At 34.8% G+C, this 13,075-nt stretch overlaps 1 protein-coding gene across 3 annotated transcripts in view; it reads left to right on the plus strand.

The window, feature by feature from the left end:
• The window catches only part of ZRANB2 (zinc finger RANBP2-type containing 2), an 18,371-nt gene continuing 5,296 nt past the window's right edge, over positions 1-13,075 (plus strand). For all 3 annotated transcript variants that reach the window (XR_014252571.1, XM_082421064.1, XM_082421063.1), the window contains exons 1-8: positions 1-126; positions 2,562-2,614; positions 2,701-2,809; positions 3,853-3,935; positions 9,306-9,382; positions 9,659-9,793; positions 10,953-11,122; positions 12,658-12,744. Coding sequence is in view for 2 of the 3 variants with exons in the window: in XM_082421064.1 (XP_082277190.1) it covers positions 71-126; positions 2,562-2,614; positions 2,701-2,809; positions 3,853-3,935; positions 9,306-9,382; positions 9,659-9,793; positions 10,953-11,122; positions 12,658-12,744 (770 nt within the window). In the remaining variant the exon portion in view is untranslated. The remainder of the gene's footprint in view (positions 127-2,561; positions 2,615-2,700; positions 2,810-3,852; positions 3,936-9,305; positions 9,383-9,658; positions 9,794-10,952; positions 11,123-12,657; positions 12,745-13,075) is intronic.

A 13,075-nucleotide genomic window follows, 5' to 3' on the forward strand; every position in this document is an offset into this window, starting at 1 on the left:
GCCAAAAGTCCCCAGCCCGCTTCCTCCTGTGAAAACGCAGCTGCGGGAGGCTGTGGTGGCGGCGTCCAAGATGTCGACGAAGAATTTCCGAGTCAGTGACGGTGACTGGATTTGCCCTGACAAAAAGTGAGTTTATGAAGGGTCCCGAATTGGAGCGGGGTTGATCGGTAGAGGCTTTCTCGAGTCGACTGAGCATCTTCCGTTTTTACGGTCTCTGGTACCACCAGCCGGGTGGAGGCGGCGAATTGCCGGCTCCCGGGCGGGAAGGAGGCTCTTAGTCTCCTCACTATGAGGTCTTTCGGGAGCCTTTGTTTTGAGTATGTCTCCAGCGTCTCCTAGATCGTGTCTCTCCAAGTCAGCCCGTTGTTTTCGGGAGCGAGATGGCCGCCCTTTTGCCCCACACTCCACCCCCCGCCCCCGGCCAGGTTTCAGCGGTAAGGAAATCTCCCTAATCGTGGCCAGCTCGGTATCTGATCTCCCCCACGTGACTTTTCCCTGCAGAACTTGACTGTTGTTCGCGGAAAGCGTTCATTTCTTGAACTCATGTTTTTGTTTCTCATAATTCACCTTTTTTTTTTTTTTTTCTCCAATTCAGACTTTCCGTACTGTTGATACTTTTTCCTCCCGAACACTATCCTCTTTTGGTTGGGGACATTCTGATTTTTTCTTTATTGACCTTTAATTACCCCACCAAAATTAGACCTTTCGCCTCGTTAGAGCCGAAACACATGAGCCTTGTGTTTTTGCCTGCTCAGCCCTGGAGAATGCCTGCTTCAGAGAAGCACGTGTTTTAGTAACTCTGCTGAAACCGGTGTGCTCTATTAAATTGTTAGTACTATTTTATTGATGGGTCCTCAAGTAGGTCTACCTGTTTGGAGAGATATGAAAATTACTACGGAAGGTAATTGTCAAAAAAATGAAATGCACAACTCATGTTCCAAAAAAAACATTTGATTTCTTAAGCTAGCCACAGATAGCATGTGGAGTTCATGGTAGTAAAGTAAAAATTTTGAAGCAAATAAACCTAGGTTTAATTCCAGTCCTATCGCTTATGGATCATGGAACTTTAAATAGGTTATTTAACTTTGTTTAAAAAAAAAAAAAAACTAAGGTGGAAGAGCTCCCTTACAGTGATATAACATAGACTGTATGTGTAGAGCAATAAAATGTAGCAAATACTGATTGATAGCTATGGATAGTAGTTTTGAAATCAAATGTCAAAGGAGAGTAAGTCCTTATTTCCCCAGCATTTGCTTTCTATTCATATTTTAAGCAGTTTAAATGAAACATCATGTTTTTTTACATACAAAATTGATGGCTCTCGATTGCATAAAGATTAAGATGACTTGAAGGGTCTCGAGTCTAACCATTTTGAATAGAACAAACAAGTGACTTTTGTGTTGTTGGTTATGTGTAGAATAATGTGCTTTTGACAGTGTCATTAATGACAGTATACTCAAATATTTGAGGTAGGTTTTTGTAAGAGAGTACATTTCAACTCAGTTACAAATATATGAACAGGGTAACTTCAACAATGTGTATAAATCCAGAAAACAGTTTCAGAATATATTTTCAATGCTTATTGGAGTCATAAAGATATTCTTTAGGGGGGAATAACAACCTCAAAATTAATTGGAGTGCTTCAGTTTAGTGTCCATTGCATATTTCACAACTTTATTTCATACTAGTATAACACCTAAAAAATAATCAACATTTTAAAATTTAATCTGTACATGTTATTCAGAGCATTTAGCATGCTTTTACTGACATGCAGATGCACTGTGAAGACCATGTTAGTGAACCCAGTAAGTTTTTTGTTTTTGTTCGTTAAATATTGGTATAAAGTGATAGGTTACTTGATGTGTTGAGATTATTGGTTGTAGTTTTTCAACCAGGTTTCAGAGGTTGATAAATATCCCCCAAAACTCAGTTTTCTTTTAATTATTGAAGCTATTTATATTTTTAGTCAGTACAACCTATCTCCCTTTGTTTTTTACCATCCCACCTCCTATTTCTAACAAGAGTATTTTATTAAGATCTGTGAAGCTGTATCTGACTTAACCCATTTTCTCCCCCTTGGTTCACCCTTAGGATTTTGTATTTCTTATAATTCTTATTGTATAATCTTATTTTCTATACGAAGAATTACTTTAAAGTTTTTTTGAACCCCCGGTGCTTCATCAGTAATTGTTCAAGTGGACTCACATCTCACTTAAGCTTTGTGAGGGGATTTCATTATAATTAACGATATGTGCTAATAGGACACTGAGGCACAGAGATCCTAAGTGACTTACCAGGATCACATAATTGGTGAGTGAAAGATTGGAGTTTCTTATCCTTGACTTGTGACTTCAAATCTTGTATTTTTTCCACCTAAATTTTGAGGGTTGGTTTTTGGGGGATTTTTTTGTTAACGTTGACATTAACATGAAAAGAGATGGTGGTAGAAGTTCTGGACCCAGGTATATAGGGAGGACACATTAAAAAGTTGTGTAATAAGATTTTTAAAATTATATAAGTTTAGTAGATGTCTGTATAAATATTTTTTACTTTATTTTCAGATGTGGAAATGTAAACTTTGCTAGAAGAACTAGCTGTAATAGATGTGGTCGAGGTAAGCATTTAAGGAAACTTCCTTTAAGACTGTGTATACAGATCATTTATTTCCCCAGATTCATACTTCATTTTTCTATTCTTCAGAGAAAACAACTGAGGCTAAGATGATGAAAGCTGGAGGCACTGAAATAGGAAAGACACTCGCAGAAAAGAGCCGAGGCTTGTTTAGTGCTAATGACTGGCAGTGTAAAACGTATGTGTTTCAAATTATCGTCCTCACTTTTTCCCATAATAATATATCTAGCCACTACTTGTTAATATTACCTACTCTTACTAGTCACATTGACAAGCCAAAGTAACCTTTAAATTAAAGGTCTGTTGATTATTATTAAGTCTATATCTGACATAGTATAAAGAACTTTTAAATTCTATTTTTTAATGGTAATATTAGTTGTTACTAAGATGAATTATGTATACCAGTAAACAGATGCTTAAGGTGAGCTAACATTCAAAAAAAAAAAAAAAACCGAGGGAAGGGTATTTAAAAGCACTAAAACCTATTTCTTTCTGTTAAAAAATCTCAAAAACTTTTAGCCTGTATTATTAATGTGAAATATACCACAAAATTTATTTTGCACAGTAATTTTAGAATCATAACTTGCATACCATAGATAATTATTCCTAATTAGGTAGGTTTCTTAATATTTCTGGTTTTCACATGCTGTATTGATTTTTCCAATATCCATCTTTTCTGTTAAGCAGATGAATCAAATACACAGGAAAGAAGACTGAATCGGAAGAGGGTCTTACACAAATTTCTGGTCTTACAGATACTAAGTTAGTATTAGATAACTTTCCAGCAAGATTAGTTGCTGAATTTGAGATCCAGTGCTTGAACTGATTCTGCAAAACAGATTTTTTTTAACATTTGGAAGGTATAACCTCACTCTTGAGGTGAATTTGGAGACTGGGAAATTAGTAGAACCTTTCGTTTAAAGTGGTATTTTCCCCCCTATGATGGCAGACTCTATAGATATAATTTGTCATTGATTTCTCATAAAATGACAAAGGCAGTCTTCATGCTGTATAGGTTTTGCTTCTCTGCTTAAGTAGTTCAGTCTGTTGGAACAATACTCTCTCTTCAGAATACATACATGGGTACATTTTCTTTGTAGCATCCTTAGTGCACATTCCTTTATGATAGTGAGTTCACTCTACTTTTTATTTTAAAATTTTAAAAATTTACTATTTGTCTTATGTTATAGTCTACTAATTTGATATTTTTCACTTTTAAAGTTGCAGTAATGTGAATTGGGCCAGAAGATCAGAGTGTAACATGTGTAATACTCCAAAGTATGCTAAGCTGGAAGAAAGAACAGGTAAGATTCAAACGCAGTCCAACTAAATGATTTTAAAAGAACTAAACATTGAAATTAATAATTATACCACTTCATAAGAACACAGTAAATGAAGATTGTTTATTCTGCCCTTTTTTGTGGGGGCGGGGGCCCCTGCTTTGGGTCTTTGTTGCTGCACGCAGGCTTTCTCTAGTTGCGGCGAGTGGGGGCTACTCATCGTTGCGGCGTGCGGGCTTCTCATTGCAGTGGCTTCTCTTGTTGCAGAGCACAGGCTCTAGGCACATGGGCTTCAGTAGTTGCAGAGCGTAGTAGGCTCAGTGCTTGCCACACGCAGGCCCTAGAGTGTGCAAGCTTCAGTAGTTGGGGAGCGTGGGCTCAGTAGTTGTGGCTCGCGGGCTCTAGAGCGCAGGCTCAGTAGTTGTGGCACACAGGCTCAGTTGCTCGGCATGTGAGATCTTCCTGGACCAGGGATCGAACCAGTGTCCCCTGCATTGGCAGGTGGATTCTTAACCACTGCGCTAGCAAGGAAGTCCCTGCCCTTATATTTTTTTACCTTGTTTTTTTTCCCCTCATCCACAAAGTCATCTTTTGTTTGATAATTTCACAATTTACAAAGTACAACATCAGGAGGCCTTATCCTTACAAGTAGTCAACATTAGGATAGTTTTAGAAATGCTTTATTCCTCACTCTTTCCTCTGCTGGTCTAAATGTTTGTTATTAGTAATGATAGGGTAGTACCATTTTTTTAATTCATTTGATATCCTAGTATGACAAAAAAGAGCATGGGGCACCATTTAAAGTAATTGTCTAAAGTTTAGGCAATAATTATCAAATTTGGCTATACATTAGATTCATTTGAGAAACTCTGAAAATCCAGATTCCAAAACAGAGCTATCAAAGTTCTTTCAGGGTGAGTCCCAAAAATCTGCAGGTGATTCAGATAGTGTTTGGTAATCATTGGCCTAAATAATAACCTATCATTGGCTTTGTGGGTTGTCAGTGGTGGGGTGAAACTATTTGCTTAATAGAATATAGTTTTCCCATTATCATCAATTATTGCAACCACATTATCAGTGTACTTCACATCTGATTTTATCATTCAGCAACTTGTACAATCAAAGGCTCCATTCTATATGTAGTCAACTTGTCAGACCTAGACTTAGTAAACTATTTCCCTGTTTTCTTTTCCTCCCTGACTTTAGACAATTCCATTCTCTGTATAGACTAAGACCTTTTAAATAAGGGTCTCCCTTTTTTTCCTTCCCTTATCTCTTTAACGTTTACATTATTTCCCCTATATTTTTAATCTATCCCCCCCACACCCCTTTGGTTCTTTATTCTGTCTCCTTTTTGGTTTTATTTTCGTGGCCACAGAATGTTGGGGTTCTTCAAGGTCCAATTCCTGAGCTCTCTTTTTTGCTCTATATTTTCTAGGCATTTTCTTCTAAGCCCTAAGTTTAAGTGAGCATTGGCACACCAGTGAGAACCAAATTTATGTCTCTAGCTCAGACTTCTTTGACCTGTATATTCAGCTGCCTATTCAACATCACCCTGTAAATGTCAAACTCATTATATCCAAACTGAATTCATGATTTTCCCCCAGGACGTGGCCCTCTTTTAGTGATCTCTTTCTCATGATTAGTACCACCCACCATATGCTTGTTACATAAACCAGAAACTTAGGTGTCCTTCTTAATAACTCCTTCATTTCTCCTGTACCCCCAAAAGTCTTTTCCATCATTACCCTAGGCAGAGATACCACTATATCTTGTTTCTTGGAAAAAGAGCCATCTTGTTGGTGTCTGTACATATTCCCCTCCTGCTCAGTTGCAGCCAGGGTTTTTTTGTTCCAAACTAAAAACTCCATTTGTGTAAAACCATTTTGATTGCTTTTAGGATAAAGTCCAAAATCTTTCAACAGTTAAAAATTGTTATTCCTAAAAGCGTTTTATTTATTCACATTCTCTTTGACCTATTTTGTGAATTTGTTAAAAGTTGCACTAATGCAAGAACTATAGTGTAACAACTGAAGTTGTCAAAGTTTGTTTGATAACCTCACTTTCCTTTACTCATTATCTTTTTTCTGTCATTCCGGTGTCTTGACTCTTTCCTATTTCCCCGTATATAAGTAGTTGTCTTTTGCTGCTCACTGTTGAAGATGTGAACTAATACATACTGTTGCTCTCTAGTTTCTCTTTACTATTTGTTCTGTTTACTAATTAACCAAAATACAGAACCATAGAATTTTCAAGTTAGTATCTCACTTCTTCCTTTGAAGTACATGTTATATTCATCCCCTTTTCTCTCTTCATTTCCATTGTCACAACCCTAATTCAGGCCAGTTTTAAATCTGTGTTTGATCCTTTACTGGTCCTTGCTCATATTTTTACATTTTTTGAGACAAATTTTAAGATATGATTTTTATTTTAACACTTGCTAAAAACATACAGAGGCTCTTGGTTGCTTGTGTCATCTAAATTGTATTATAAAGCCTTTTAAAAAAAATCAAAACTCATTCTTTAAATGGTACCAGAATTGTGGCGTTTCCTATACTAATATATTGAAGAAGTATTTTTTGGCCATTGGGCAAGGTGCTGGGGATACTTGAGTGAGCAAAACAGACATGTAAAGGCAAGGATTAATGAAGTCTTCTTTGAGAGAGCAATGTTTAAGCTAAGAAGTGAAAGTAGCAAGTTGAGAGATCATTCTAAGCAAGAACAAACAGCTTGTGTGAATCAGGCCCTGAGACTTTAAAGAATTTAGCATATTGGATGAATTCCTAGGAGCTCCAGAAATCACTTCAGAAATAGGCAAAGGCCATGTAAATCATGGTAAGGAGTTTTATTTTATTCTAAACATAACGGAAAGTAACTGAAGGATTTTTAGCAGGGAGTGACACGTCTAATTTTCTTTAAACATTACTGGTTTATGGAAAAAGAATTAGGGGGTGGGAGTGGCAAGAGTGGAAGCAAGAAGACCAATTTTTACAATATTCCCTGAAGAGCTTCAAACTAGTAGAATGAGGGAAACACACATAAATAAGCCAGTTATTCCTCTGACTCACTTATTATTCAGTAGAAATGATGCTGAAGTGTTTTTTATGATAGAGCTGCTATATTTCCCACGTACAGGGAAAGAGTTCGTGAGGTGTATTTGTTGTGTGGGTTCATACAGCATACCTTAATAATCTCTTTATTGTTAGCAGATTGTTTAGGTTCTTTTTCTATCGCCTATGTGAGAGAACATGAAAATAGCTTTGTATTTGCTATCAAACTCACTTTAAAGTAATTTTACTTAGATACCTATGCAAAATCTACCTCTATGAGTTACCGTTCACTTTCTAAATCTTGGTATAATTGATTCTTTAGCTCCCCATATTTGCCATACCATTTTTTAGCTTTAGATTACTGACTGAACAAAGACCTCTACTAAAAGCCTATTGATAGGATTGTTTTAATATGTTTATATTTCCACATATAAATAGTCCAGTTTATCAGGCATTTTTCTGCACTGGCCTTAAAAACAATCATTCTGTTGTATTGTAGTTTTTCTTTTTTTTTCTTATGTGAATCATTTTCCATCTAGATCCCGTGAATTTTTTTGTCTTAATTTTTCACCAACTTCGAAGTATTTTGAGGTTTAGGTCTTTACTGTTAGTCATCTCTTACAATTTGTTTATCAAGCTACTTGTACCTTAGTCTCAGGACATACTGATACAGTATTAAACATATATGTAGAGACAGGAAGCTGTATTGTTGAATTATAACTTTCTGCAGTGTTCATATTCCAAAATTAACATTGAATTTGAGCTGTTCTGAGGTGAACATATACCCCGTTGTACTTGTTTCTGTTTCTTTATATTTGATACTCTGAAAAACTAGAGCCAAGATTTTACTAAGGAAAAGTTGTTATTGATATTTAAGACACTTTTCACTTTTGTATCATATGCATACAAACAAAAGGAAATTTTTGGATATTACAGTTGGAGTCTATTTTGTCTCCAGAACAAGGTAGGAGGAGGAGGAAAAAAGGGATGATATCTTGTGATATCCAAGGATAAACACTGATACATTGCAGTTTTCACTGGTACAAAGTACAGTGAAGAAAGGAAGGATTTTGTATTAATGTGATTTTTTTTTTTTTAAGAAAGTTAATTTTATTACATTATTTTGTTGGGGCAATTACATGCTCTCTACTATTTGTTTGTGGCTCTTTTATGAAATGATGAGAGGGTAAGTGATGAGTTTTTTTACATTGCAGTTTTCACTGGTACAAAGGACAGTGAAGAAAGGAAGGATTTTGTATTAATGTGATTTTTTTTTTTTAAGAAAGTTAATTTTATTACATTATTTTGTTGGGGCAATTACATGCTCTCTACTATTTGTTTGTGGCTCTTTTATGAAATGATGAGAGGGTAAGTGATGAGTTTTTTAATGTCCGTGATTGACAGATTTAAAGTCACAAATCTTGAATTTTTAAAAAATACTTTTTTGTCTATAAGTTTATTTAACATTTTGCTGGTTCATTAAATCCAGGAATCACTCTTTATGTGCTGGTACTGTTCTGAAATATGAGGTAGTTAGATTATGTTACTCTTAACCACATCTCTGTTTTTTTTCATTGGGAGATATTTTCAGAATTTCTCATCTCATTTTCTCTAAAACTAACTCACTTTCTTATTCCAATCTCTGTTAAGCCTACGTCAGAGATCTGTCAGTCTAAATTGTAGATGTTAGTTGTGACAGCAAACAATAATGGTTGCTGATCCTGATTGCTTTTTAGTAGCATATTTTCAGTTGAGAAGTTACTGGCTTCTTCAGAAAACCTGAGTGACTTTTAACTGTATTTAAAACCAATTTGGATGTCCTTTATTGTGTCATTATATTTGTCTATATAATTAAAAATTTTCCAAGCTCTAGCTACATTTTAGCCCAGCAAAATTTCAGTGTATCAAAAGATTTCAGACCATTTTCAACTAGTAAACAGTAAAATTTGATAGTTGGTTCTTATTGAACCCACTTCTCCCAGAAGAATTAGGATAAATTACAGAGGAAAGTCCTTTTAAAACTTGGTTATAGCAGAGGTTTAAGGAGATGTTTTCCACCCATATATTCCGTGCATTACTAGTCATACAGGACATTTTGAAATTGAGAAGAGCTATAAGTGTAGCCACGGGACTTTTCCAGCTATGGTATGTAACTTTGAGACTGTTCTCTATAGTGATTTGGTGGGGGGTTTTTTTGTTTTTTGTTTTAGACCAGTAATTTATTAAAGGGATAGACAAATGTCTTTGATAAGATTTTCTTTTTTTCTATTGCTTGTAAGTGATTCTGACATGTTTTTGTTACTTTGATGAATTGTTATAACAGTATATGCCCCCCCCTTTTTAGGATATGGTGGTGGTTTTAATGAAAGAGAAAATGTTGAATATATAGAAAGAGAAGAATCTGATGGTGAATATGATGAGGTAAGCTATACATTAGTGTGCAGGTTGAAAGCAACTTAGAGAAACATGTTAGAAAATACCTTGCAAAAGGAAAATATTAAATGTATCTCATTTTTGTAAGTACACTTTGAGTCTTTTACAGCAGCTTACCATTTTGTAGGAAATCATAATGGACTTAAACATATAATTGACATAAAAATGTATATTAACCTAAATATATACAAGTAATTTCTTTGAAAAAAAGTATTTATTTTAACAGTTTCAGCTAACAGAAATATTATGAAACTTTTTCTATAGTTTGGACGTAAAAAGAAAAAATACAGAGGGAAGGCAGTTGGTCCTGCATCTATTTTAAAGGAAGTTGAAGATAAAGAATCTGAGGGAGAAGAAGAGGATGAGGATGAAGATCTTTCTAAATATAAATTAGATGAGGTAAATTATTTCCTTATATTTCCCCTTTGTCTTATTCAGGCTATGGGATAACATATGAATGTCTTTGACAACCTTTGGCCCATGGTGAAGATGTGTTCTCCAATGTAATCATTTGTTTTCACAAAGATTTTGAGCTTCTGCTCTGCCAAGCATTATTCTGACTCCGGAGATACAATAGTGACTGAGACACAACCACCCTTCTCTTAAGGGAACTTAAATTCCAGAGGGGGAAAGACATAAATGAACAAGATAATTTAGATAGCAATACTGTGGTGAAGACACATGATGTGATAGCAGAGCATTAGAAGAGCTACTTCGGTTTTAGTGGATGGGGGATTTCTGAGGCAGTGGAATTTGAGCTGAAACTTGAGTGACAGAATTATATGAAGGAGCCTGCTGTAAGAGCTGGGGTCAGAGCACTTTTAAGGCAGGGAGAACAGCAAATAAAGTTTCCCCTAGCAGGAAACAAGCCAGCACCATCCAAAAAATCATACATAGGCTGGTGTGGTTAGAGCAGAGGGGAGAATGTAATGAGGGAGTCAGCAGCCACATTAGGTCTGGTGATGTTTTTTTCTGTGGGGCCTGAGTGTAAAATTTTATGGATGAATAGATCCAGATTAAGGGTACTTTGGGGACTGAGCATAGGATGCCCTTGAATGCAGCTGAACAAATCAATGTGAAACAAGTTTTAAAAACAAACAAATGAGATATTTATCTGATCTGTGTTTTAGAGTGATGACTGTCAACATATTGAGATACTTGGGAGGCAGAATGGATTCGCAGTTAGGGAGACTACCTAAAAGGTTACGGTAGTATACTAATGAATGAAGTTCTGAACTAAGACTAAGGGAGCTGGATTCACGAACTTTTAAGGGAGTAAAACTGAAAATTTTTGACAGCTCATTTGGAAATACATTGTGATGAAAAAATGAGTATGACTTCTACATTTACTTCTTTAAATGTCTGAGACAGTCATTAAGTCTCTTTAGCTGAGATGAGGAATGTAGTAGTCAGATTTCAGGACTGAGAATGAATTTGCTGAGGTGTTAGCTATATAATAAATCCATATGGAGATGTCCAGTACACAGAACTATTCATCATTCCTAGATAGCATGGATATCTAAATGTCTAAATATAATTGACTCTGAGTTTCCGTTAGGATGAGGATGAAGATGATGCTGATCTCTCAAAATATAATCTTGATGCCAGTGAAGAAGAAGATAGTAATAAAAAGAAATCTAATAGACGAAGTCGCTCAAAGTCTCGGTCTTCACATTCACGATCTTCATCACGCTCATCCTCCCCCTCCAGTTCAAGGTCTAGGTCCAGGTAAACGGGTACAGGTCAAGGGTAACACCAGTCAAAATGTCAGTATCTAACTTCTTTACTTATAAATTTTGTTTTTCTTGACTAAATAAGCTTTCCTTTTATTTCAGAGTTTTCATTCAAGTCATCTTTTATAAGATAATTTTTTCTTTCTTAGTGCCATGAAGTTATTGTCCAGTATTTTCAGAAATACAAAATTTTAATATGAAACTTCCTTAAGTCCATTTTAACACCATGCCTTTTATTAAAATAGACTTTAAAAATTCAATTAAATCATTATATATAGTGATATTGAGTTATCTAAGGAGATGGTTTACATTTAGAAATTCTGAAGTAAAGGGAAGATTTATATTTCCCACTAGTACAAAAATTTTCTAGGCATTTACGTTGTTGCTTACTACACAGTGTTTTATTTGGTATATGTGTTCTGAATAAAGAAGCAAATTCAGCTGTATTCTATTGTCTTAATGCTCATACTTAGAGCTGTCCAGGAATAAATTAGAAGATGTAATTAGTGTTGTACTTGAATATTATTTTGTTAGTAATGTAAAGTTTTAATTGAAAAATCCCTCGTTGTGCAATCGACAATAAAAATGAAGTTTTGGTTGAGAAAAAGCAATACCTTATGTAAGCAATCTTCCCTTAAAGAACTCCTATTTAGTTAAGTGAAACTATATGCAATGAATTTTAACTGTATTTGGGAATAAAATATTAGCTAATTGAGTAATTAATAATTAGATAATTGTTAATTGAGTACTGTAAAGCCTGAAAGCTTAAAAGAGTGATTATAAAGATAATTTTAAGGTAAAAATTATTGTTTTTCTGCAGATTATTATTTTCAGGGACAAATTAAGTGTATAAATTAGTAAATGAAATTTATTTCATTTGTTGACTTTTTAAATTCAAATGGACCATATATCCCCTATGTCATTTTTCGGTAATAATAATTACGTAAAACAGTGACAGGATTGTCAATGTAGTTTCTCTTTAATTCTCTAACCTTTGAGTAGACAGAAAAACCTGTAGATTTAAAAACGTACACATATCAACATTTAAGCTTTATGCTAGATAGTGACTAAGAAAATAGAAGGATTTTTAAATTGGAAAAGGGAAATTGATGGAAATATTTCACAGAAGTTAAATATAAACTTCAACATCCAGTATTCCTGGATGTGTAAGTCCCGGGATACTTTTAAATATTTGTGAACATATAAAGTATTCAGTGTTAATAAAGTGATAATGCTGGACGTTTTTATTTGTACAATCTCGAATGATTTTTAGAGAAATTTTGTCAAACTTGGAAAGTAATATTTGATTATTTTCAAAAATTATCTATTACCTTAAGTTTTGGCATAAGTATTAATACAGAATAAAAGTTTAAAATAAACCTTAAAATACTGTATTTTGAAAATATATGTCCCAAATAGTATTCTTACTATATGAAAATGAATTCTAATACATATTTTTCTTTCAGTGTTCGTATCACAAAGCTTAATTAAATGGTCCTGGAAAAAAAAAATCCTTCCATGTTGTTCCAGGTCCCGTTCAAGAAGTTCTTCCAGTTCGCAGTCAAGATCTCGTTCCAGTTCCAGAGAACGTTCGAGATCTCGTGGGTCGAAATCAAGGTGAATGAGGTAGCATCTCTCTGTAAAGCAGAGAGAAAAAATATTTAAAGGCTGCAGAAGGCGTTGCTTTTTTTCCTCTTATTTTGCTTCTACTTGTCAATTTTATTTTAGCATTAGAAAACTAATGCACTTGCCTCAGCTTAATTTTCTCACCGTGAGACATTTCCATTGCCAGCAGTGTGCCAAGACATTCCCATGATTGAATTAACATGGTTATTTTGCATTATGCAAGGTTTGCTATTTTTGTGCTAAACTGTGATGAAGTAGGAAGATGGAGCCAAGTCTTATCACCAGATGTCTGTTCATTAAAGTTATTTTGCAGTAGTAGTTA

The sequence above is a fragment of the Balaenoptera physalus genome (assembly GCF_965194825.1).
Source record: "Balaenoptera physalus genome assembly, chromosome: 1".
Taxonomy (NCBI): domain Eukaryota; kingdom Metazoa; phylum Chordata; class Mammalia; order Artiodactyla; family Balaenopteridae; genus Balaenoptera; species Balaenoptera physalus.